The 22,974-nt window shown below is 36.6% G+C and overlaps 2 protein-coding genes and 1 non-coding gene across 5 annotated transcripts; 2 read left to right on the forward strand and 1 right to left on the reverse strand.

Annotated features, from left to right (window-relative positions):
- Positions 1 to 251: 251 nt before the first annotated feature.
- LOC114359012 (glutamate receptor ionotropic, kainate 2) lies at positions 252 to 22,906 on the forward strand. Of its 3 annotated transcripts, XM_028313237.1 has the most exons (14): positions 252 to 461; positions 2,302 to 2,447; positions 2,974 to 3,136; positions 5,231 to 5,423; positions 6,257 to 6,426; positions 17,977 to 18,091; positions 18,650 to 18,761; positions 18,962 to 19,061; positions 19,228 to 19,406; positions 20,926 to 21,030; positions 21,427 to 21,593; positions 21,912 to 22,109; positions 22,391 to 22,473; positions 22,791 to 22,906. In XM_028313237.1, the coding sequence occupies exons 1-13, from the start codon at positions 320 to 322 to the stop codon at positions 22,428 to 22,430; spliced, it is 1,830 nt and encodes a 609-aa protein (XP_028169038.1). In that variant the 5' UTR covers positions 252 to 319; the 3' UTR covers positions 22,431 to 22,473; positions 22,791 to 22,906. The 3 variants fall into 3 exon arrangements, with proteins under 3 accessions (XP_028169038.1, XP_028169048.1, XP_028169055.1); XM_028313247.1 differs by lacking the exons at positions 252 to 461; positions 2,302 to 2,447; positions 2,974 to 3,136; positions 22,791 to 22,906 and adding an exon at positions 3,399 to 3,429 and having other exon boundaries at positions 22,391 to 22,482; XM_028313254.1 differs by lacking the exons at positions 252 to 461; positions 2,302 to 2,447; positions 2,974 to 3,136; positions 22,791 to 22,906 and adding an exon at positions 3,480 to 3,503 and having other exon boundaries at positions 22,391 to 22,482.
- Positions 1,791 to 1,863, forward strand: TRNAV-UAC (transfer RNA valine (anticodon UAC)). The gene has a single exon. It is a non-coding gene; the product is annotated as a tRNA-Val (tRNA).
- On the reverse strand, positions 6,973 to 9,114 carry LOC114359037 (uncharacterized). Its single transcript, XM_028313275.1, has 2 exons — positions 7,984 to 9,114; positions 6,973 to 7,717 (listed from the first exon to the last, which is right to left on the reverse strand). The coding sequence occupies exons 1-2, from the start codon at positions 9,087 to 9,089 to the stop codon at positions 7,627 to 7,629; spliced, it is 1,197 nt and encodes a 398-aa protein (XP_028169076.1). The 5' UTR covers positions 9,090 to 9,114; the 3' UTR covers positions 6,973 to 7,626.
- Positions 22,907 to 22,974: the final 68 nt, after the last annotated feature.

Below are 22,974 nucleotides of genomic sequence, written 5' to 3' on the forward strand. Positions count from 1 at the left end.
AGCTTAGAAAATGGACTCATTATAAGACTTACCTACTTACATAACTGCAATTTGAGCACGATTTTAATATTCAATGTGACACAGGCATTACAAGAAAATTATCATGTTTCAAATTACTGTGTTTCTTTTAACAACAAAATTACCTTTCCTTTGAAGTTAAACAGTTAAAAAGGCAATATGGTTTTCAGTTAACATAACGCATGAGTTATTTTGTAACTTCCCTACAGACTACTAGAAACCTATGCTAAGTTGCTCAATTACTTGCAAATTGTGTTTTTAAAGTTTTCATTACACCATCGAAGTTTGAAGAATTGACATCATGAGGTCTGTTTTGGTTTTCATGATAATCATAAAAGTGGTGATCGGAAAAGATGATTTTACGATCAATTTCATAAAAAGTTTTATAGAAAATGAAAGGAAACCAACCCACCTTATTTACAATGGCCTTTGCTGGGGAAAAAGTAAGTACCTACTATAATCTCATGATTTATTTGTACCTACCTATATCATAATTAAAAACTCTTGCAAATAAATAAGAGCCCGCCACCTTGATTGCTAAATACAAATAAAATTATTTATTAGTTACCTATTTAGGCTGAGTTGCACCACCTAACTTTGACCGTAACTATGAAGATAGGTAACCGGTTTATTTTGTATGGATTTTGACAGATTTTTGACGTTTGTCAAAGTTAAAGTAAGATGGTGCAACCCAGCCATAGTGTGTAAGATTGTAGGCCCTTTTCAGGGCACATTATACACGTCCCAGACTATTGGCTCTGTGCACGATTACAGCGCCAACTAGCGTCCACAACTTTGTGGGCTCTGTCACATTGACATTTAGGTCGTTATTTGTGAAAAAATATCGAAATGAAAAAATAACAAATATTTTCGACTAATAAATTGTTGTGATACCACGATTTGGGTGGAAATAAGGTTTTGAAATCATTTTGGTCATTCAAATCAAATGAGGTAAGTCCAAAAAGTGTGTTTAATTTTGATTGTGTCAGGGTTTGTTTACTTCATTTATAGTTGTAGTTTTACAGTAAAACAAAATTAAAAAGCTACTTTAACGGTTTCATTGTATAACAGTAAATATATTTAAATGTTCCTGTATCGCTAGTAATAAATTAAATATCGTTTTCAGATCGAAATGAGTATTGTTTTGAAGACCGGGTTTGTGAGTGTTACAATATCAAATTCCATCCACAAACCGTATTTAAAGGAAAGTTGTTGGTATTGGCTGGACAAGTCCGAGATATAGAAGAATTAAGAACAAAACAAGGGCAGAGTTCAATAATTCACACTCTCATCATAAGGCAAACATCTGTGCACAACAACTACTGTGACTCATTTTTGTACTACCACGTTGTATAGTCTAGTTATTTCCAAATTGTAAACGGCTATTAAACCAGCCCCATCGAAATACAGTCCACTCTTTTATTTAAGTTCCCAGTAGGACCCTTTTCATGTGATTAATTAATAATATTAAAATGTATTATGTAGAATCGCTTTGCCATTGACAGATACATCTGATGACAGAGCTTACATTATTTCTACTTTTGACCACCATGAGCGCTGCGATAGATTATGTTACCCCCACCTAGTACTTCGCACCCAGCGAATAGTTTGCCCTGCTACCACTTCGGGATAATATAGCTGATGCTGAAAACAAGTGGTGGAAGAAACTCGGCCAACCTTTATAATAATACAACGACCTCTGTAGTTTTAATTAAAATTAGCCATTGCTTTCTCTTGTAGTCTTGTAGTCTTTTGGCGAAACATACCTAACGGGTTCCGTGGTGTAGTGGTTATCACATCTGCTTTACACGCAGAAGGCCGCCAGTTCGATCCTGGCCGGAATCATATTTTTATTTTTCAGTATAATGCACTTTTTATTTCTTCTACTTTATTTTTAAAAAGCTCAATTTGAGACACTAGCTTTTGTCCGCGGCTTCACCCGCGTGAAATTTAATTTGTCACATATCGTCATAAATTGCCTATAAGGTCACCTCCAAAAGAGACGAGATATAAGAGACAAATAAAACATCTTAAATTAATTCGTTTTAGATAATACAACCATATTTTTAGAATGCTAGTTTTCGAGATTTTTTGATGTTATATCGAGTGAACCCGAAGTGCGAAAACAGAAACTAGCCTATTTTTTGTTTTAATGCTAGGGTCCAATTTGTCTAATATAATTAGATGCAAATTTTGATTAAAATTCGTTCAGTAGTTTTTGCGTGAAAGAGTAACAAACATTATTTTAGTAGGATAATATTATTTGTATCTTAACGTTTGCAGAAATGGAATTAAACTTAGTCAGCGAATTATTTAATTATGGGGTAAGATGCTCTTCATCTAATCTGCCCCGATCCACGAACCAGGATCATGACTTGATGTTCCTTGTCGACTTGGACTGCCCTGATTCTGAAGAGGTTCTAAGAAACGTAAGTGTAAAGCTCAAAACAATTTTACTAACGTTGAGTGTAAAGCGCGCTAATGTGCGCCTGTAAAAATTATCATGGCAAATTCTATGATCTAGAACTTGAGGAGAAATGCCGGCCGCTTTGCTTTGACGATATCATAAAGTTTAATTTTTTGCCGCCTCTGTGGTCTAGTGGTAACTAACACCTGCTTCAGATTTTTCTATTCGGTTTGGTTGGTGGTAGGGCTTGTTCTAAGTCCGCCTGGCTAGCTACCACCATCTTACCTACCTAAGTCTGTCGCCATAATAACAATGTTAACAGCATTGTTGTGTTCCGGCAGTAAGAGGTACCTAAGATAGCCAGTTCCTCCGTGGTTGAGGGTTCCGGGTGAAGCTCGCTTCCACCTTCGGCCTGATCATCACTTACCATCAGGTGAGATACAGGCCAAGAGCTTCCTCGTTGTGGATAAAAGAAAAGTTAGGTATAAAGTTTTAGTTAGTCATTGATGTTTGAAGTGCGTTTTCAATTTGAAATTTACTTATTCTAGGCATCGTCAAATAACCTGTTTAGATTCCCTTTCCGTTGGTTGGTACTGTCCAAGGCAGGGTTAATGGATCATAGAAACGCTACCTTGTGGAAGTGCCCAGTGTTGATAAGCAGTGACTTGGTGCTTGCAGAGGAGAATGAAAAAGAATTCGTTTTGACCGAGTGTAAGTAAGATTTAAAACTTTCGCATACTATTTCAACTAAAATAGTAAGACACGGGTCAACGCGATGTTTATTATTGAGTTACATTATGTACTCGAATTTTCCCGTCAAGTACGAATACGGATACTGTGAGTGTTGTGTGTCGTGGTAACATCACTAGTGGTAGTGTAACAAATCACAATATGAGGGTAGTTGAAAATTTTCAAGCCCACCCGAACGGACGGAACGGACGACGCCGCGAGCTGCCAGTCTGCTTGTGACGACGGCTGCAGCATCGCATCCGAAACGTCAAGCTGTGAGTAAGTACTTATTGTAACTCATTAATAAACGTCGCGTTAAGACCCGTGTCTTACTACGAGTATATTTTATGTAAGTACCTATCTATTTTGAATTACCTCCTAAAGTACGGCCAACTAGCAGCGATACGAAAGGTCGATTCGACTGTCGAGTTGACAATCTATTCTGTCTCTTCCCACCCTGTGTATTTGTCGTAATGTCTCGTTCTCCCGCCAAAATATGTCAAAGTCAGACGGGTTCGTCAACATTCGGACATACATTTTAGTATACATACCTAGTACATATAGCAATTCACGAGGGCGAATCTGTTACTTGTCGGTTCATTTTATTATTCCGATATAAGTAGGTACATATTTAGGGGAGACTGGGTACGGTTGAAACAATTTTGCTTTTATTGTCTATAATTTTGTTGTTTAATAACCAAGTGACGATTACGATACGTGAAATTGAAATTTGAAGTTTTAGCTATGATATGGCTGTATCATTATAGTTCCCGGGTTACTATTTATAGAAATATACGCCAATAAAAAAAAAGCAAATTTTGTTTCAACCGTCCCCATGCCAGGGGCGGTTGAAACAGCGATTGGGATCTGTTGAAAAACATACAAATATTACAATAAGTACTAATAAAACGTGTTTTATTTATCATTAATAATACGAATATTCAAATTATAGTACCACATGACGACATTAATCAGTCTAAGTATTTAATACTTCTAAAACATTAATTAGCCTTTGATTAGTAGTAAACATTTAAAAAAATTATAGAAATGTGATTAATTAAATGGTATTTCCAAACCTAATAAACATTAATAATAAAATAATATTAAAATTCTGAATAAATTTAACGAAAATCTTTTTTTTTTCAAACCATACTTTTCCGCCGCTTTCCGTAGTGAATCTCAAGCTTTTACCACCTCTAATGCTTTACTAAGTCAATTTCCTTTCTGGAAATCTTCCTTACCCAAACTCTCGGTATCTACAAAAAATAAACATTAATCAATTTTCTGTTTCAACCGTACCCACAAAAAATGTTTCAACCGTCCCCAACCCCACTTTTGGTAAAATATACTTTAGTTTCGACACTAATGATAACACATTAAAAATAGTTACTGGTCCTTATTCTACAAGCTTCATTATAATCGCAAACGCACACTCGATACATTCACATAAAAAGAACAGGTAGTATAAGCGTTAATTTCTGAAGAAAAATACTTACTTTTGGGCAGTAAAAAACAATATGGCGTTTTGCACACAACGTCAACGCCTTAGGAAGTTTTAGGCACTAAATTCGTGTTCGGACCTGTTGTCCGCTTCTTTTTTCCCCTAGGACCCCTAACTCCCCGTGGAACCGTTTACGAGATATTTGCTCTGTTTCAACCGTCCTTTGTTTCAACCGTACCCAGTCTACCCTACTAAGTAAGTCTCTAAAAAAAAAGGGTAGGCCTGTTGCCATACACCGGGCACATTGTGAGGCAGAAATGTTATTATTATTCTCGTTATTTAATTTAAATCTACATTATAATTTAAATTATTGTATAAAAAAAACACAAATCAACAAAACATTTATTTTTATGGTTTGCCAGATATTTTTTAAAACTATAATTATTGCCTACAAAAATATTAAATCTACGAGTCGAATCTATTAAAAAGTTATGCCCTCCTGCTATTCCCAATGACCATGACATTGGGTTTGTTTACATTTGGTATCGCTTCTCGTTGGCCGTACTTTTTAGCTGCCTTTTCTATCTAAAATTTTTTAAGTTTGATAAAATACCTAAGTATCCCTTCCTATGCAGTATACAGGTCGTCACCGGACGGTCCAATGTTGTCCTCCCCAAGAGGAAAATACAACGGGGCCTTCTTAGACTCCAGACCCCACCGAGAGCTGTTCCGTAGAAGACGGGACCTGATGGGCCACGCGCTAGTCATGGCCAACGTGATACAAGACAGCAACTCGACCAAGGAACACTTGCTGAAGGAGGATAGACTGTAAGGCCCAATACACGGAGAATTTCATTACCATTCATGTTTATGTTCGTAGTTAGCAGCCTTACATTGTTACACTGCACACTGAGCCATCTAGTGTCAAATTAAGCAAAGTTTGTGTGATTGTGCTCCAGGTAACGGAAATAGGCTAGGTGCATACTACCTACATAAGTAAATTATCGAGAAAAACGCAGACCGATCAATGAGACAAACAGAGATTTAAAAGAAAAGTTTGCAATTGTGCGGAATCGAATCCGCGACATCTAAGGGCACCCGCACGGGGGACTTTCGTATGAAACCGCGCGGGAGTCCGCTTAACGCAGTTTCAGGCCTTAGGCTCCTGGCAGGCCAGGCGGTCATCCGTGACTTTATAAACTGAACAAACCACTTAGTCTTCACCAGTGTATTTTCCTTCCAGTAACCTAGTATAGTAGGAACTCTTGAATATTAGCTAACTACAATAGGTACCTACTACCCGGTCGCGCTAAGTTTGCTGGTCCTTGGAATGCGCGTCCCCTCCCCCAACCGCGATTACACGCAATTAGTTAGTGATTAAACGCAATTAATGTGTCTTTTTTTACGCAAATACACAATTTTTATCAATAATAATAAATAAATAATATTTTAAATGTAGTTTGTTATAGTTATAGACGGTTCTCTTCGAGCGACGTCATTTCGCCAGCAGCAAACTTATCGCGAACGGATTGTAGTCAACAGTTTTCACCAGTACTATTCTTCCAGTAACCTATTATAGTAGGAACTCTTGAATATTAGCTAACTACAATAGGTACCTATTTTCAGTTTTAACTTACTTATTCCATTTACTACCTTATCAGGGAGCTCCAGAACGACGCTGCAGTCAAGATCTGCTGGATCGCTGCGAGGCACGCCTTCGAGATGCTGAACGCGACCCGCCGACATATCTTCAGCTACCGCTGGGGCTACAAAGTGAACGGCGAGTGGTCCGGCATGATCCAGGACATCAAGTCAAATAGGGCTGATTTAGGTAACGCCATGTCCTACTACCACGGGACTATTCCCACCTCTCGTTCCCACCACTGCAACTCCTGTGTAGCCAGGATCTACAGCTTGACCGCCACAAAAACCCAACCAATGAAGGTCAAGTTTGTCCCGGGGGAAAGTTAAACTGTCATTGGACCCGTAACGAAATTAATCAGAAGAACATAGGAGGAGTTCGAAATGTCCTACTACGAAGGTGTAGTACCTTGGCAAGTTTTCCAGTTTGACCTTTCATTACATTAGCATAAAAAAATTATACCAACCAAATTGAGAACCTACTCATTGAAATCGGTTAGCAAAGTCGCTTTTCGCTCTGTCGCTGTAGGTATGCTTATATTATTAGATAGAGTGATTCAAGAGGAAGGTTTTTATGTAAATAAATTGAACCTATGCGAAGCAGGGGCGTAGTATAGATAGGGCGTAGTAGATCTAATAATAAAGCCTAATTTAAGGATGCTAATTAATAAAATAGAAAAACGGTGACAGTTGCCTGCCTTAAAATGAATAGGTAAGAGCAAAATAAAACAGGTAATTACGTAGTTACAATTTTATTTGATTAATAGCAAGACGTAAGGTACATAGAATCAAATAGGTACAATACAATATTATTCAGCTTCTTATTTTATTACAAAATAATTTAAAACTTAATCTTAGAAAATAACTAGTTACCTAAATACAAGGACAAAAATTAAATGAAAGGATAACAATTAATATTACATAAGTATGACAGAATCAGTCTGTGGGCAGAACAGAACACACATAAATAATTAAGGCATGATAAAGGTAGGTACATTACAATCATTAGGTACATAAATAACAGGAACCTAGACATAATTTTAAAGTAAGTAGGTAACAGTCTTAAGGAAAGATCTGTGGTCGAACAATTTTTTCACCTTTAACCGCTTGAGTCCGAGACGGCATTAATTAATGTCATAACAATTGATTGTCAATTGTGTCTAGATTCGCGGGCCTTGAAGGATTTAATGATAATTTTGATGTCCAGAGGCATTTGTATAATCTTGAGCCGCAAAGCTAGGGCAATTATATGTTTACACATCATGTTCCTGTTGTAATCTATGCAAGCACATGAGGACTCCATCCACTTCTCTGCGTATTTCGGCATGCAGGTTAATATTAACCTGTTACTCGGGTTTAGCTCTTTCTTGTATTTTTCGAACAGGTCACCTTAATGTAATGTATTTCCTACTTCCGTGGGGGTGAAATATGTGTCTGTATTGTTTTCTCCAGAAAATGGACTACATGGAACGGTCTTATAAACTGTATACAGGCGCGGATCCAGCCCTCAAAAAAGGTTGTGGGCACAGCCACCAAAAATTTAGCAAAGTGAGAGTTGGATTGGAGTACGAACTCACTCACTGAGCGTGAGTGAGTTCGTACTCATCACGCTCGATTTTTTAAAGGCTCATCAGTCAGCCGTTTTTATCATCAGCCTATATCAATCTTATCAATAGATCATAATTAAAACAAACAAATTAGGGTTGTGGGCATGCCCACAGTGCCCACAACGGTGGATCCGCGCTTGACTGTATACGCCTCTTTCCAATCTTCAACAGTTAATATACGATTTGGGAATTTCGACAGAGACGCCAAAGTGTTGTATCTCGACCACTTAAAGACCGTGCATGATGCTGCTGCAAGAAATTCATTTAATAGAAGTCTATCAGAGAACGTATTGCTGTCTTTTATGCTTTTTGTGAATGCATAAAGAGTTTCATTAGTTTCTTTAGCTACGGCCATCCCTGTAGCACCAAAATACCAATTCTTATTCTTTTCCACCCAATGTTGTTTGAAATAAATTAAAAACTGTTTTTGAGTAACATATCTCACGAAAAATGCTTCAAGACCCTTATTGAGCAGCTCTAATGAATGCGCATCTCGCAACACGCATACATCTTGTAAGAGGGGCTTCCTATAGTTTTCATCTACAAGTTCCAGAATTTTCTTCTCTATTTCATTTTTAACGACCGTCCAACATACTCTTACTACTGATTCTGTACCTAATACTTGTTTAAATGCAGCTTGCATGTTTTTAGAACCATCGCCCACTAAAACACATGGATTCATAGATTTCGAATGTACAGAAGACACACTTTGTTTTAAATTTTCAAATAACATTTTGAAAAAGTGCCATTTATTTTCAGTAGAAACTGCCATACTAATAGGGATAAATATGTTGTTTTTAGTAATAGTTCCCACAGTAACGATAGAATGGCCCTGCCATGTTAATTGGTTTTTTGTGTCTGCGACAATATTTTGTGCATCTATACAAAATTTTAGCAAATGTTTTGTAGTAATCGCAAAACAGAAATTTGGGGATGTGCCCCAGTTCAAATTATACATAATCACGTAAACCTCGTGTTCATCATCAGGAATTTTGGAGTGTTCTCCTAACCACTTTCCTAGTGCTGCTAAGCTAATGACTGGTTTTTCATTCGCTGCTCGATACTCACTTACTATTTTAAGTTGATTTTGCTTGTTTAAGTAGGTCATCAGTTGTTCGTTGGTAGGCGTTTTAAATCCTTCATATTTTGATTTTAAACATTTCATAATATTATACTTGTGGTGTAAATGCTGAAAGTTTGTCAATTGCACGTTTCGTTCTATGGGAAATTCCGTCACTCGGGACATCAACTATTTTCAGATGCCACTCTATCTTTTGCTTCTTACCTACATAGTGTTTGTTCTAGATCGTTTTCCAAATTGTTCTCAGAAGCATTTCTAACTCCTGGTGATAACACATTATCGTTACTATTTTCATCTGATGGTACTATGTTATTGTCACTGTTTTGAAGCACTGGCACATTATTGCTGTTGTTTTGGTCTAACGGCACGTTATTAATACTATCTTCTTGTGTTGATAAATTGTTTTTACAATTTTGAGGTGATGGCACATTATTAGCACTATTTTGAAGTAGTGGTACGTTATTATCACTGTTTTGATCAATGTTTATGTCACTATTTTGAGGTAGTGACACTTTATTAGCACTAATTTGAAGAAACTGTACATTATTGTCACTGATTTGGCCCACCATTATGTTATTGTCACTGTTTTATAGTAATGGCACATTACTTTCAGAAAAATTTTGGACTGGTGTCACACTTTGGTCACTAATTTCTCTTAAAGAAAAGTTATTTTCATTATTTTGCAGTAGTAGCACATAATTGTTTTGCTCTGAAAGCGAGAACACGGAATTGTCAATAGTTTGCACTAATCGTACGTTATTGTCACTTATTTCAGTTATAGACACGTTATTTTCACCGTTTTCCAGATCCATGATTGTAGATCTGGCACTCTTAACTTCACTAAAGGCAACTACAATTCTCCGTGAGTATTCACGTGCGCATCAAGTCAAACAGACGAGCGCTTTACATACAGTCTTAAGGAACGATCTGTGGTCAAACAATTTTTTCACCTTTAATGATAATTTTGATGTCCAGAGGCATTTGTATAATCTTGAGCCGCAAAGCTAGGGCGATTATGTGTTTACACATCATTTTCCTGTTGTAATCTATGCAAGCACATGAGGACTCCATCCACTTCTCTGCGTATTTCGGCATGCAGGTTAATATTAACCCGTTACCTGGGTTTAGCTCTTTCTTGAATTTCTCGTACAGGTCACCTTGTAATGTATTTCCTTCTTTCGTGGGGGTGAAATATGTGTACATAACACATTCGTCTGTATTTTTTTCTCCAGAAAATGGACTACATGGAACGGTCTTATAAACTGTATACGCCTCTTTCCAATCTTCAACAGTTGTTATATGATTTGGGAATCTCGACAGAGACGCCAAAGTGTAAGTTGTATCTCGACCACTTTAAGACCATGCATGATGCTGCTGCAAGAAATTCATTTAATAGAAGTCTATCAGAGAACGTATTGCTGTCTTTTATGCTTTTTGTGAATGCATAAAGAGTTTCATTAGTTTCTTTAGCTACGGCTATCCCTGTAGCACCAAAATACCAATTCCTATTATTTTCCACCCAGTGTTGTTTGAAATAAATTAAAAACTTTTTTTGAGTAACCTATCTCACGAAAAATGCTTCAAGACCCTTATTGAACAGCTCTAATGAATGCGCATCTCGCAACACGCACACATCTTGTAAGAGGGGCTTCCTATAGTTTTCATCCACAAGTTCCAGAATTTTCTTCTCTATTTCATTTTTAACGACCGTCCAACATACTCTGACTACTGATTCTGTACCGAATACTTGTTTGAATGCAGCTTGCATGTTTTTAGAACCATCGCCCACTAAAACACATGGATTCATAGATTTCGAATGTACAGAAGACACACTTTGTTTTAAATTTTCAAATAACATTTTGAAAAAGTGCCATTTATTTTCAGTAGAAACTGCCATACAAATAGGGATAAATATGTTTTTTTAGTAACAGTTCCCACAGTAACGATAGAATGACCCTGCCATGTTAATTGGTTCTTTGTGTCTGCGACAATATTTTGTGCGTCTTTACAAAATTTTAGCAAATGTTTTGTAGTAATCGCAAAACAGAAATTTGGGGTTGAGCCTCAGTTCAAATTATACATAATCACGTAAACCTCATGTTCATCATCAGGAATTTTGGAGTGTTCTCCTAACCACTTTCCTAGTGCTGTTAAGCTAATGACTGGTTTTTCATTCGCTGCTCGATACTCACTTACTATTTTAAGTTAATTTTGCTTGTTTAAGTAGGTCATCAGTTGTTCGTTGGTAGGCGTTTTAAATCCTTCATAATATTTTGATTTTAAACATTTCAAAATATACTTGGGTTGTAAATGCAGTGCTGAAAGTTTGTCAATTGCACGTTTCGTTCTATGGGAAATTTCGTCACTCGGGACATCAACTGTTTTCAGATGCCACTCTATATTTTGCTTCTTACCTACATGGTGTTTGTTCTTGGTCGTTTTCCAAATAGTTCTCAGGAGCATTTCTAACTCGTGGTGATAACACATTAAATTTATCGTTACTATTTTCATCTGACGGTACTATGTTATTATCACTGTTTTGAAGTAGTGGCACATTATTGCTGTTGTTTTGGTCTAACGGCACGTTATTAACACTATTTTCTTGTGTTGATAGGTTGTTTTTACAATTTTGAGGTGATGGCACATTATTATCACTATTTTGAAGTAGTGGTATATCATTGTCACTGATTTGGTCTAAAAACATGTTGAAGTTTGTATCACCATTTTGATCCATGTTATTGTCACTGTTTTGATCTATGTTATTGTCACTATTTTGTTGCGTTGGTACACTAATTTCACTGTTTTGATCTACGTTATTGTCACTATAATGTTGCGTTGGAATGTTATTATCACAATTTTGAAGTGTTGGCACATTGTTATCACTGTTATGATCAATGTTGATGTCACTATTTTGAGGTAGTTACTGACACTTTTTTTAGCACTACTTTGAAGAAACTGTACATTATTGTCACTGATTTGGTCCACCATTATGTTATTGTCACTGTTTTGCAGAAATGGCACATTACTTTCAGAAAAATTTTGGACTGGTGTCACACTGTGGTCACTATTTTCTCCTAAAGTTATTGTCATTATTTTGCAGTGGTAGCACATTATTATTATGCTCTGAAAGTGAGAACACGGAATTGTCAATAGTTTGCACCAATCGTACGTTATTGTCACTTATTTCAGTTATAGACACGTTATTTTCACTGTTTTCCAGATCCATGATTGTAGATCTGGCACTCTTAACTTCACTAAAGGCAACTATAATTCTCCGTGAGTATTCACGTGCGCATAAAGTCAAGCAGACGAACGCAGTATTTCACGGCCAGGCGGTTACTGATGACAGCCCACGAAAACGACGGTTTGGCCGGCTATTGTGGTATTGTACGGGCCCTACTCCGCGCAACAAGTTGAAGGCTTTTGTCGTCCCGCTCCGTCTCTTTCACTCCACTTGAGATACAGCTGCGGGTAACAAAGACGGGTGACGCCAACTGATAACCCTTTCCGTAATAACAATGATGTCGTCTCGCTCCCACTCACTCACCTGCGCGCGCGCAAAGATAATGTCGTGTTTTTTTTTAATAGACTTAATTTTAAAGTAATTACCTACTTATACATACAGTCTTATGGAACGATCTGTGGTCGAACAATTTTTTCACCTTTAATGATAATTTTGATGTCCAGAGGCATTTGTATAATCTTGAGCCGCAAAGCTAGGGCGATTATGTGTTTACACATCATGTTCCTGTTGTAATCTATGCAAGCACATGAGGACTCCATCCACTTCTCTGCGTATTTCGGCATGCAGGTTAATATTAACCTGTTACTTGGGTTTAGCTCTTTCTTGAATTTTTCGAACAGGTCACCTTGCAATGTATTTCCTTCTTCTGTGGGGGTGAAATATGTGTACATGACACATTCGTCTGAATTGTTTTCTCCAGAAAATGGACTACATGGAACGGTCTTATAAACTGTATACGCCTCTTTCCAATCTTCGACAGTTATTATACGATTTGGGAATCTCGACAGAGACGCCAAAGTGTTGTATCTCGACCACTTTAAGACCATGCATGATGCTGCTGCAAGAAATTCATTTAATAGAAGTCTATCAGAGAACGTATTGCTGTCTTTTATGCTTTTTGTGAATGCATAAAGAGTTTCATTAGTTTCTTTAGCTACGGCCATCCCTGTAGCACCAAAATACCAATTCTTATTCTTTTCCACCCAGTGTTGTTTGAAATAAATTAAAAACTTTTTTTGAGTAACATATCTCACGAAAAATGCTTCAAGACCCTTATTGAACAGCTCTAATGAATGCGCATCTCGCAACACGCATACATCTTGTAAGAGGGGCTTCCTATAGTTTTCATCCACAAGTTCCAGAATTTTCTTCTCTATTTCATTTTTAACGACCGTCCAACATACTCTGACTACAGATTCTGTACCGAATACTTGTTTAAATGCAGCTTGCATGTTTTTAGAACCGTCGCCCACTAAAACACATGGATTCATAGATTTCGAATGTACAGAAGACACACTTTGTTTTAAATTTTCAAATAACATTTTGAAAAAGTGCAATTTATTTTCAGTAGAAACTGCCATACAAATAGGGATAAATATGTTGTTTTTAGTAATAGTTCCCACAGTAACGATAGAATGACCCTGCCATGTTAATTGGTTTTTTGTGTCTGCGACAATATTTTGTGCATCTATACAAAATTTTAGCAAATGTTTTGTAGTAATCGCAAAACAGAAATTTGGGGATGAGCCCCAGTTCAAATTATACATAATCACGTAAACCTCGTGTTCATCATCAGGAATTTTGGAGTGTTCTCCTAACCACTTTCCTAGTGCTGCTAAGCTAATGACTGGTTTTTCATTCGCTGCTCGATACTCACTTACTATTTTAAGTTGATTTTGCTTGTTTAAGTAGGCCATCAGTTGTTCGTTGGAAGGCGTTTTAAATCCTTCATATTTTGATTTTAAACATTTTATAATATACTTGGGGTGTAAATGCAGTGCTGAAAGTTTGTCAATTGCACGTTTCGTTCTATGTGAAATTCCGTCACTCGGAACATCAACTGTTTTCAGATGCCACTCCACCTTTTGCTTCTTACATGGTGTTTCTTCTAGATCGTTTTCCAAATTGTTCTCAGGAGCATTTCTAACTCCTGGTGATAACACATTATCGTTACTATTTTCATCTGACGGTACTATGTTATTGTCACTGTTAAGTAGTGGCACATTATTGCTGTTGTTTTGGTCTAACGGCACGTTATTAACACAATTTTCTTGTGTTGATAGGCTGTTTTTAAAATTCTGAGGTGATGGCACATTATTGTCACTGGTTTGGTCTAAAAACATGTTGTAGTTTGTATCACCATTATTATCACCATTTTGATCCATGTTATTGTCACTGTTTTGATCTATGTTAATGTCACTGTTTTGATCAATGTTTATGTCACTATTTTGAGGTACTGACACTTTATTAGCACTACTTTGAAGAAACTGTACATTATTGTCACTGATTTGGTCCATCATTATGTTATTGTCACTATTTTGCAGTAATGGCACATTACTTTCAGAAAAATTTTGGACTGGTGTCACACTGTGGTCACTATTTTCTCCTAAAGTTAAGTTATTGTCATTATTTTGAAATGGTAGCACATTATTATTATGCTCTGAAAGTGAGAACACGGAATTGTCAATAGTTTGCACTAATCGTACGTTATTGTCACTTATTTCAGTTATAGACACGTTAGTTTCACTGTTTTCCAGATCCATGATTCTAGATATGGCACTTTTAACTTCACTAAAAGCAACTACAATTCTCCGTGAGTATTCACGTGCGCATCAAGTCAAGCAGACGAACGCAGTATTTCACGGCCAGGCGGTAACTGATGAGTCTGATGACAGCTCACGAAAACGACGGCTTGGCCGGCTATTGTTGTATTGTACGGGCCCTACTCCGCGCAACAAGTTGAAGATTGTTGTCATCCCGCTCCGTCTCTTTCACTCCACTTGAGATACAGCCGCGGATAACAAAGACGGGTGACGCTGACCGATAACCCTTCCCGTTATAACAATGATGTCGTCTCGCTCCCACTCACTCACCTGCGCGCGCGCAAAAATAATGTCGTGTTATTTTTTTTTGTACTATGGCCTGCGTGTTATTTTTAAAGGTCCGAGACTGTATGATGAAATGCAGCTGCCTGTAGGGCACTAACTCGCGTATCAGTGTTGTTTATTAAATCATAAACATTTTTTAAATCTATCTATATATATAAAAATGAAACCCGTTTCGCGTTGTCACGGCATCACGTGTGAACGGCTGAACCGATTTCGATAATTCTTTTTTTTAAATGTTTGTGGAAGTCCAAGGATGGTTCTTACGGAAAAAAATATTGAGAAAATCTCTACGCTAAGGCGGTACGAAGTTCGCCGGGTCAGCTAGTTGTTAATACAAATCAGGGCCCCGATTGCGCTATTTTTAACGGGTTACCTACACCATATCGAATTACAAATGATCGAAAATCAAAATATCGAACGTTCAGAATATCGAATTTACAAAATTAAATGATCGAACGATCAAAATATCGAATGATCAAAATATCGAATGATCAAAATATCGAAAGTCGATCTTCGTTGCATAGTATAATAGAAAGATGGAGGTAAGGAAGGGTTCCTTGTTGACTATGGTACCCAAAATTGGGAAATAAAAAAAATGTGTTTAAGAATTTATGTTTTATTTACATTAATCGTCTATGACATTTCATTAAAACCTCCATATTGATTTTTCGATATTTTAATCATTCGATATTTTGATCGTTCAATCATTATTTTGTAAATTCGATATTCTGAACGTAGGTACGGTATTTTGAGCATTCTATATTTTGACCGTTCGATATTTTGATCGTTCGATGAAACGTGTTTGATATTTTGATTTTCGATCATTTTTAATAATAATAAAACATTGTAAAAAAAATATTAATTATATGATAGGAATAAGAAGGAAATTGAATAAAGAGATAATAATAAATACACTTTATTGCACACCAAAGATAAGAACAGGAATTCCATTTGTAATTCGATATTATGGTGTAGGTAACCCATTTTTAACGTCTCCCTTCTTCTCCAGTTGCGCTCCGTTTTTTTAGCACTACTTTGAAAACCATATCTTTACTACTAAAACACAGCAAATGTTCGTGAAGGCGTTTTAGAAAAAATAAAACCGACTCCAAAAAACCTACACTAAAACGTAGAAAAATAATTACTAATTACCTACTTATTTATTAGGACGAATTATTAATATTTATGTAGGTATACCATGATTGATACTTACCCTTGGGGGTGAAATATTTTCTTCAAATTCGCATGAAACCACCCTTTTGATAATACCTATTCAACAAAAAAATAATCGTTCAAATTGTTTTATAATCGGCGGAGATATTGAGTATAAAAAAGTTCATCCCCAATTTTCCACCCTTGGGGGTTGTTTTTTTATTATTAAATTTAAATGGGACCACCCTTGAGGTATTACCTATACGCCGAAAAAAGATTTGTTCAAATCGGTTCATAATTGGCGGAGTTATCGCGTAACAAACATAGAAAAAAAAAACATACGGGTCGAATTGAGAACCTCCTCCTTTTTTTGAAGTCGGTTGAAAAGTAGCATTCTTTCAGCAGTTTCAGCTTTTACACAAAGAAGCAGTTGCGTTTTGTTTTTGTTTGAACTACTTAGCTGTCAAAGCGACACCGCGATTCGTTCGTCGTCTAGTCGCGTTACTAAGTAGTTGAAAATATTTAGCGCAATCGGGGCGGGCACATACTTAATTGTCTGTATGTATGGGGGCGCTGTGAGGTGCTACCTTGCGAAAATTTATGAATGCTTGTTATTAACATAATATTACATTCTTGCTGTTAATAGCATAATTATTAACCACATAATCAAAGTAAACTTAAGCCACACTTTAGTTATACAACTTGAGGTGTTGTCGTCCGTACTTAAAGTATTTGATTTAATACATAGCATTATGTAGAATGGTTAAAAATGTATGTTAAGTAAGAAATAATTGTAGTAGACCTACCTTACCTCCCTTCTTTACCTCATTTCATTTTATTGATTTTTATATTCATTACAAAATCTGAGAATAAACGCACGTCACATTTAATTATTTCTTCATTATTTATTTACCCATATTTTAATTTATTTTAATCAGCACCCATCTAAGTTCTACCTTCATCAGGTAGGTAGGTATATGGCATTGTTATTATTCGAATAACAATATTATTGTTCACGTGGCATTTTTCCAAAGCACAAAAAGAATGACAAACAGTTATTAAGATATTTACTACCTATTCAATATTGAGAGGTAGATTTAATTCTTTTGAAAGGGCAAGAATGCGAAAATACCACGTTTTTATTGTTCACGTGGCATTTTTCCAAAGCACAAAAGAATGACTAACAGTTATTAAGATATTTACCACATTCAATATTGAGAGGTAGATTAAATTCTTGTGATAGAGCAAGATGGCAAAAATACCACGTTTCCATTCCAAATTATTGTTCACGTGGCATTTTTCCAAATTACAAAGGATGACAAAAGTTATGAAGATATAGGATACCACCTATTCAATATTGAGAGGTAGATTAAATTCTTTTGAAAGAGCAAGATGGCAAAAATACCACGTTTCCATTCCAAATTATTGTTCACGTGGCATTTTTCCAAATCACAAAAGAATGGCAAAAAGTTATTAAGATATTTACCACCTATTTAATATTGAGAGGTAAGTAGATTAAATTCTTTTGAAAGAGCAAGATGGCAAAAATACCACGTTTCCATTCCAAATTATTGTTCACGTGGTATTTTTCCAAATCACAAAAGAATGGCAAAAAGTTATTAAAATATTTACCACCTATTCAATATTGAGAGGTAGAATAAATTCTTTTGAAAGAGCAAGATGGCAAAAATACCACGTTTCGAAAACAGAATGCGAGTTATTGCCCATTGTTTTGTTTTTGTTAAAGCGTTTAGTTTTGTTTATTTAGCTACCAACTGCGTGCTATATTCCGAACGCCTAGACGTGGTGACTTTCACGGACATGGTAGCACCACTCCGCATGAGGTTCGTGTTTCGCCAGCCACCTCTCGCCTACGTGTCTAATACAGTGGAATCTCTACAACTCGAATCTCAAGGGAAATGCAAAAAAAATCGAGTTAACGAGTTTTCGACTTAACAAGAACTTCGAGATACAAGGACTTAACTGCTGAAATTTCGACTTGTAGAGGACGGACAAGCTCCGCTATAAGTAATCGTGTCCTGTGGCGACAAAGACAAACATCACGTTCACAGCTGTGTTACTTAGAAAGTTTCATTGATGTATTCTTTCATTGCACGTGTACAAGACAAAAACAATAGATTAGAAGCCCCGAACCCGAACATTCATTTTGGATTTTATTGTTATTATTTCGGGGAATTCCAAGTAAGACGTTATTATATTTTACTAACTACGACTTACGGAGTCCTCTTTTCTTTTTCGAGTTATAGAGTATAAATATGTATCATCAATACTTCGTAGGGAAATAACATTTTGTTCGAGTTACAAAGTCTAAATAATTCGAGATACCGCGTATTTAGGTGCTCAGCGGAAGGGAATGGCAATTTTTTTCGACTTACTGAGGATTTTGACTTAACGAGGTTCGAGTTATAGAGATTCCACTGTATCTTCTCTTTGCCTTTCTCGTCCAACGTGTGGGTTGCCATCGCTGTGTGCACAGCAGCTTCTACCCTCACTTTGTGCTTGACGAGCCATTGGGAGACCAAAGTGGAAAAGGTAACAAAAAAAAAACATGAGTGTTCTTAGAACTAGTCGTAGGTATTATAGATACCAAAACCATTCAAAATACCTCGTGATTTGATCACATTTGATCAGGATGATGGCGACGGCAAAGCTTAAACAATGATAAAGTAATCTTTGATCAAGTCACCACCAAATAGATAGTTTCATCAATGAATCTGAAAAATGTTTTTCAGAATCCAACACAGCTAGACGGTAGTATAAGTGATGCTTTACTCTTGACCCTGAGCGCCGTCGCTCAGCAGGGATGCTTTGTGGAACCTAAGAGAGCTCCAGGTAAGAGAGTTTGTTCCAGTTTCTTGCATCTGGTATATTTACCCACAGTAGAATACTCGATACATGCAGCAAAGTTCCTGGACATTTCGACATCTTTCCTAGAATTTTAAATATGGTTGTCATAGATTCTAGAACTAGAATTGTCAAGGCACGAAAACTTTATCAGGTCGTATTCTGGAATGGTTCCTGTTCACGGCGCTCATGGCTCTGTACGCGGCATACTCGGCCAACATCGTGGTGCTGCTACAAGCGCCTTCCAACTCCATCAAGAGCCTGTCACAGCTGGCTGCCTCCAAGATCACCCTGGCTGCGAATGACGTGGACTACAGCCGCTTTGTGCTGAGCGTAATTTGAGTTATTTTTTCTACCCAAGCACAAGAAAACGATAGTGGCATTTTGGTTGATTAGGTCTACCTACTTAACCTTCGGCAGGCAACACTTTTTTTGTATACGTAAAAGGCAACAGGGGTGACCAGTCACCCCACAAATATAATTTGAAATAAAATAGCTTTGTAATGAAAAATCAAGCTTTTTAATGATTAGATCTATTACTTTGTTTCATTATAAAACTAAAAATGCTTTCATTTAACAGTTTATATATTTTTAATAAATTATTTTTTAACATAAAGCACAGTTACAGCAAATATCTTTTCGATTTTCAGGGCATGAGGGTAGTTGACATTTGATACGAGATGTTTTAACTTTTTTGTCCAGTTTTCTTTGACACAGCACTCACCTTGCCTGCTTCTGTAGCTTTGCTGAAGGTACACCCTCAGGAGGTCCCTAGTTCATATTTAGAATGCCATGTGTAATTGCTCTATAATTCTCGCATCTCTCGCAAGAGTTACTATATTTCGTCGAGGTGTTTGACTCCAAGGTGATGAAACCAAGAAGACCAAACATGTCTGTTCTTACATAGTAGCACATTTTGTTTGAATTGTGCTAGTAGCGAAAATTGTTACGACGATGACGTCATCGTCGTAACAATTTTCGCTATTGGGAATAAAGTATTCCTCCTCCGACTGTACTGAGATTATTGACTTCAACTTTAGAAATCTTATTATCATCTGAGCAGCGTTTAAACATAGGAATTGACATCAGCAAGTCCATGAAAGATTTTTTCGATTTGATCATCCGAAAACAAAGCCATTTTTACTCCAAAACCAACCATTTACTTTAGCAACACGAAAAAATAAAGTATACGTAAAAGGCAACAGGGGTGATGAGTCACCCCAGCAGTGTCAAAATATCAAAAACATGAACCTAACGCGATATGTTGACGCATGCGACTGATATTTTTATTACTTTCACATGTCTGGTGTCTGTCGTCAAATCTTGCAACTTAAAATTGACCCACTTCCCGGTTTCCTATTGAGCTGAAATTTTGCATACATGTGTAAGTCCGATGACAATGCAATATTATGGTACCATTGAGCTGGTCTGATGATGGAGTCGGGAGGTGGCCATAGGAACTCCTAAACAAAACGGCGGAAACTCATCGAGTTTGGGTTCGTTGGATTTGTCTTTTCGAGCACTTTAGTGTTAGATAACGTCCAGGGTCCTGAGATTAAGATATAACTAAAAGGTGTAAAATAAAATTATAATTATGTACATTTATGTACAATTTAATGCTGTTGAAACATTGTTAAACAAATAAAATAAAAAATAAAAAATAAAATAAAATAATAAAAATAAACTTTTTTAAAAACAAGCTTTTATTCTGAATTTCGAAAGCTTGTAGCGCAAACAGAGAAAAAGAGGAATAAATTCCATGCGCGATACAAACTTTCGAAATTCAGAATAAAAGCTTGTTTTTAAAAAAGTTTATTTTTATTATAATTTTATTAATTTCTCATGTTTACAGCCATACAAGGATCCAACACATGTACACATTTATCGAAGAATCATGCCTGAAGGTGAAAAGCCTAATTTTTATCACATTCATGAGGGCGTTGAGAAAATCCGACAGGTATTTGATATACCTTACCTACCTACTTATTTAAAGTATTTTAGTTTTTATATCTAAGTACAAGTACGTTTTGTACGGCTAGGACGAAAAACTTTCGAGTTTTCAAATCGTTTGCGTACTCGAATCGCCATCAAAAGATTTAGTAAGAAAACTACAACAGCGCCCTTGTGAACATGTCGTAAAGTTAACTTAGTATGAGATGTAGTTGTACGAAACTTATTTTGAGAATCAAAATTGTCACGTTATCGTTTAATTCGAAGATTGAGTATCGAATTTTATCGAATACGCATTCGAAGACGAAAGTTGTTCATGCTAGAGGTACTGGTTACGTGTTTAATCCTTGGATTTCTCAGTTATCTCACTATTTACTAAAAACATTAAAATATTATTTTCCAGGGGCTGTTCGCGTATCACTCCATCGTTGAGCCGGTGTACCGCCGAATAGAAGAAACATTTCTGGAGCAGGAGAAATGCGATCTAACCGAAGTAGACTTTGTCAACGGTTTCGACGCTTTCACACCTGTAAAGAAAGATTCCCCGTACTTGGAAATGTTGAGAGTTGTGTAAGTGTTTTAAACTTTAACCCAATCCAAACATTTTCAGCTCTGAGGCTGCTGTTCTTAATTATGCCATTCAGCCTAAGATGTGTGTACTCGTTGGAGCTGGTCACCAAGAAACTAAAGCCTACAGATATAAAATTTTGATTGTCTAGTAATTCATTCCCCTATGCCCCATCAAGCAGCAATACCTTTTTATTAGGTAGGCAATCAATCTGGCCATTGTGCCCTCGTATGGCATGACTCGACCCGTTACCCTTTTTTCTTACTGTACAGTGCTAAGTAACCTTACTACTTCGTTAAAAACAGTTGTTTGTCGTACAGGTACAAACAGATCCGTGAGGCAGGCGTGCAGGGCGCGCTGATCAAGCGCTTCCTGGTTCCGAAGCCGCGCTGCGTTGGGGAGATGTCAGCCTTCACCAGTGTGGGTCTCCTGGACATCCAGCCGGTCCTGGTCTTCATGGTGTACGGGTTGCTGCTGTCCGTCCTTATAGCGATTGGGGAAATTGTGGTTCATAAAGTGTATGTTGATAACTTGATGTCATTCTTGGTACCTTTCATGTTTTATTTTTACCTAACTAGGTACTTATCGAAACTGATTCGGTTGCATCTGTCATAAAGGTCTAAAGAACTATAGCTAGCAAGCAAGAAACTTCAAGTTCAAACTCCTATCTGTTTGATTTCTTTTGTTACGGGTCCAATTAGGTACTATCCCCTGATAAACTTGGCCTTCACTTGTTAAGTTCTTAATTTAGCAACTAATCAAAATTAAATAATTAACAATTTAAATTATCTTTTTTCAGAACAAAACGATGCAGCATCAAGAAGATGAGGAAGCAATAAAGAATAAAAATTGGAGATTCCATCTATGCACGCTGAGAGTAGAATGGGGATGTTGCCTGGGTCAAAAAGCAAGAGTTTTAATTAGTCCGTCAGTTAACTTATAAAAAAATACTCTACACGTATTTTTCACTTTTTCAAACTAATGAAAATTTAAAGAGATAAAGCGCCCCAAAGTTCATAGGAAGAGGCCCGTGACGACAACGCTTGCTTAAAAATGCCGCACGTTGTGACGTCGTGCGCAACTTCAACGCACCATAACTATGTAATTATTTGTTAGATTGACAAATAAAAATATATGTGTCCAATATTTTTTGATATTAAACATTACGGACTAAAAAAATTTTTTTAGGCAACTAGCCTATTAAAGCACATTTTTAGAAACAGCAAGATAGTTTATTTGTCTTGTCGGTAGGAACTTACAGTTATGTAACTATGAACTTCATTGATAAACAAAATAAATATTTAATTTAAAACGTCTTCAATATTTTTGACACCCCTAGAACAACCTTCATCAGCTGAACTTTTAACAATTTAACAGTGGACT

This window comes from Ostrinia furnacalis, unplaced genomic scaffold (assembly GCF_004193835.3).
Source record: "Ostrinia furnacalis isolate ACB-3 unplaced genomic scaffold, ASM419383v2 OfSCF0312, whole genome shotgun sequence".
NCBI lineage: Eukaryota > Metazoa > Arthropoda > Insecta > Lepidoptera > Crambidae > Ostrinia > Ostrinia furnacalis.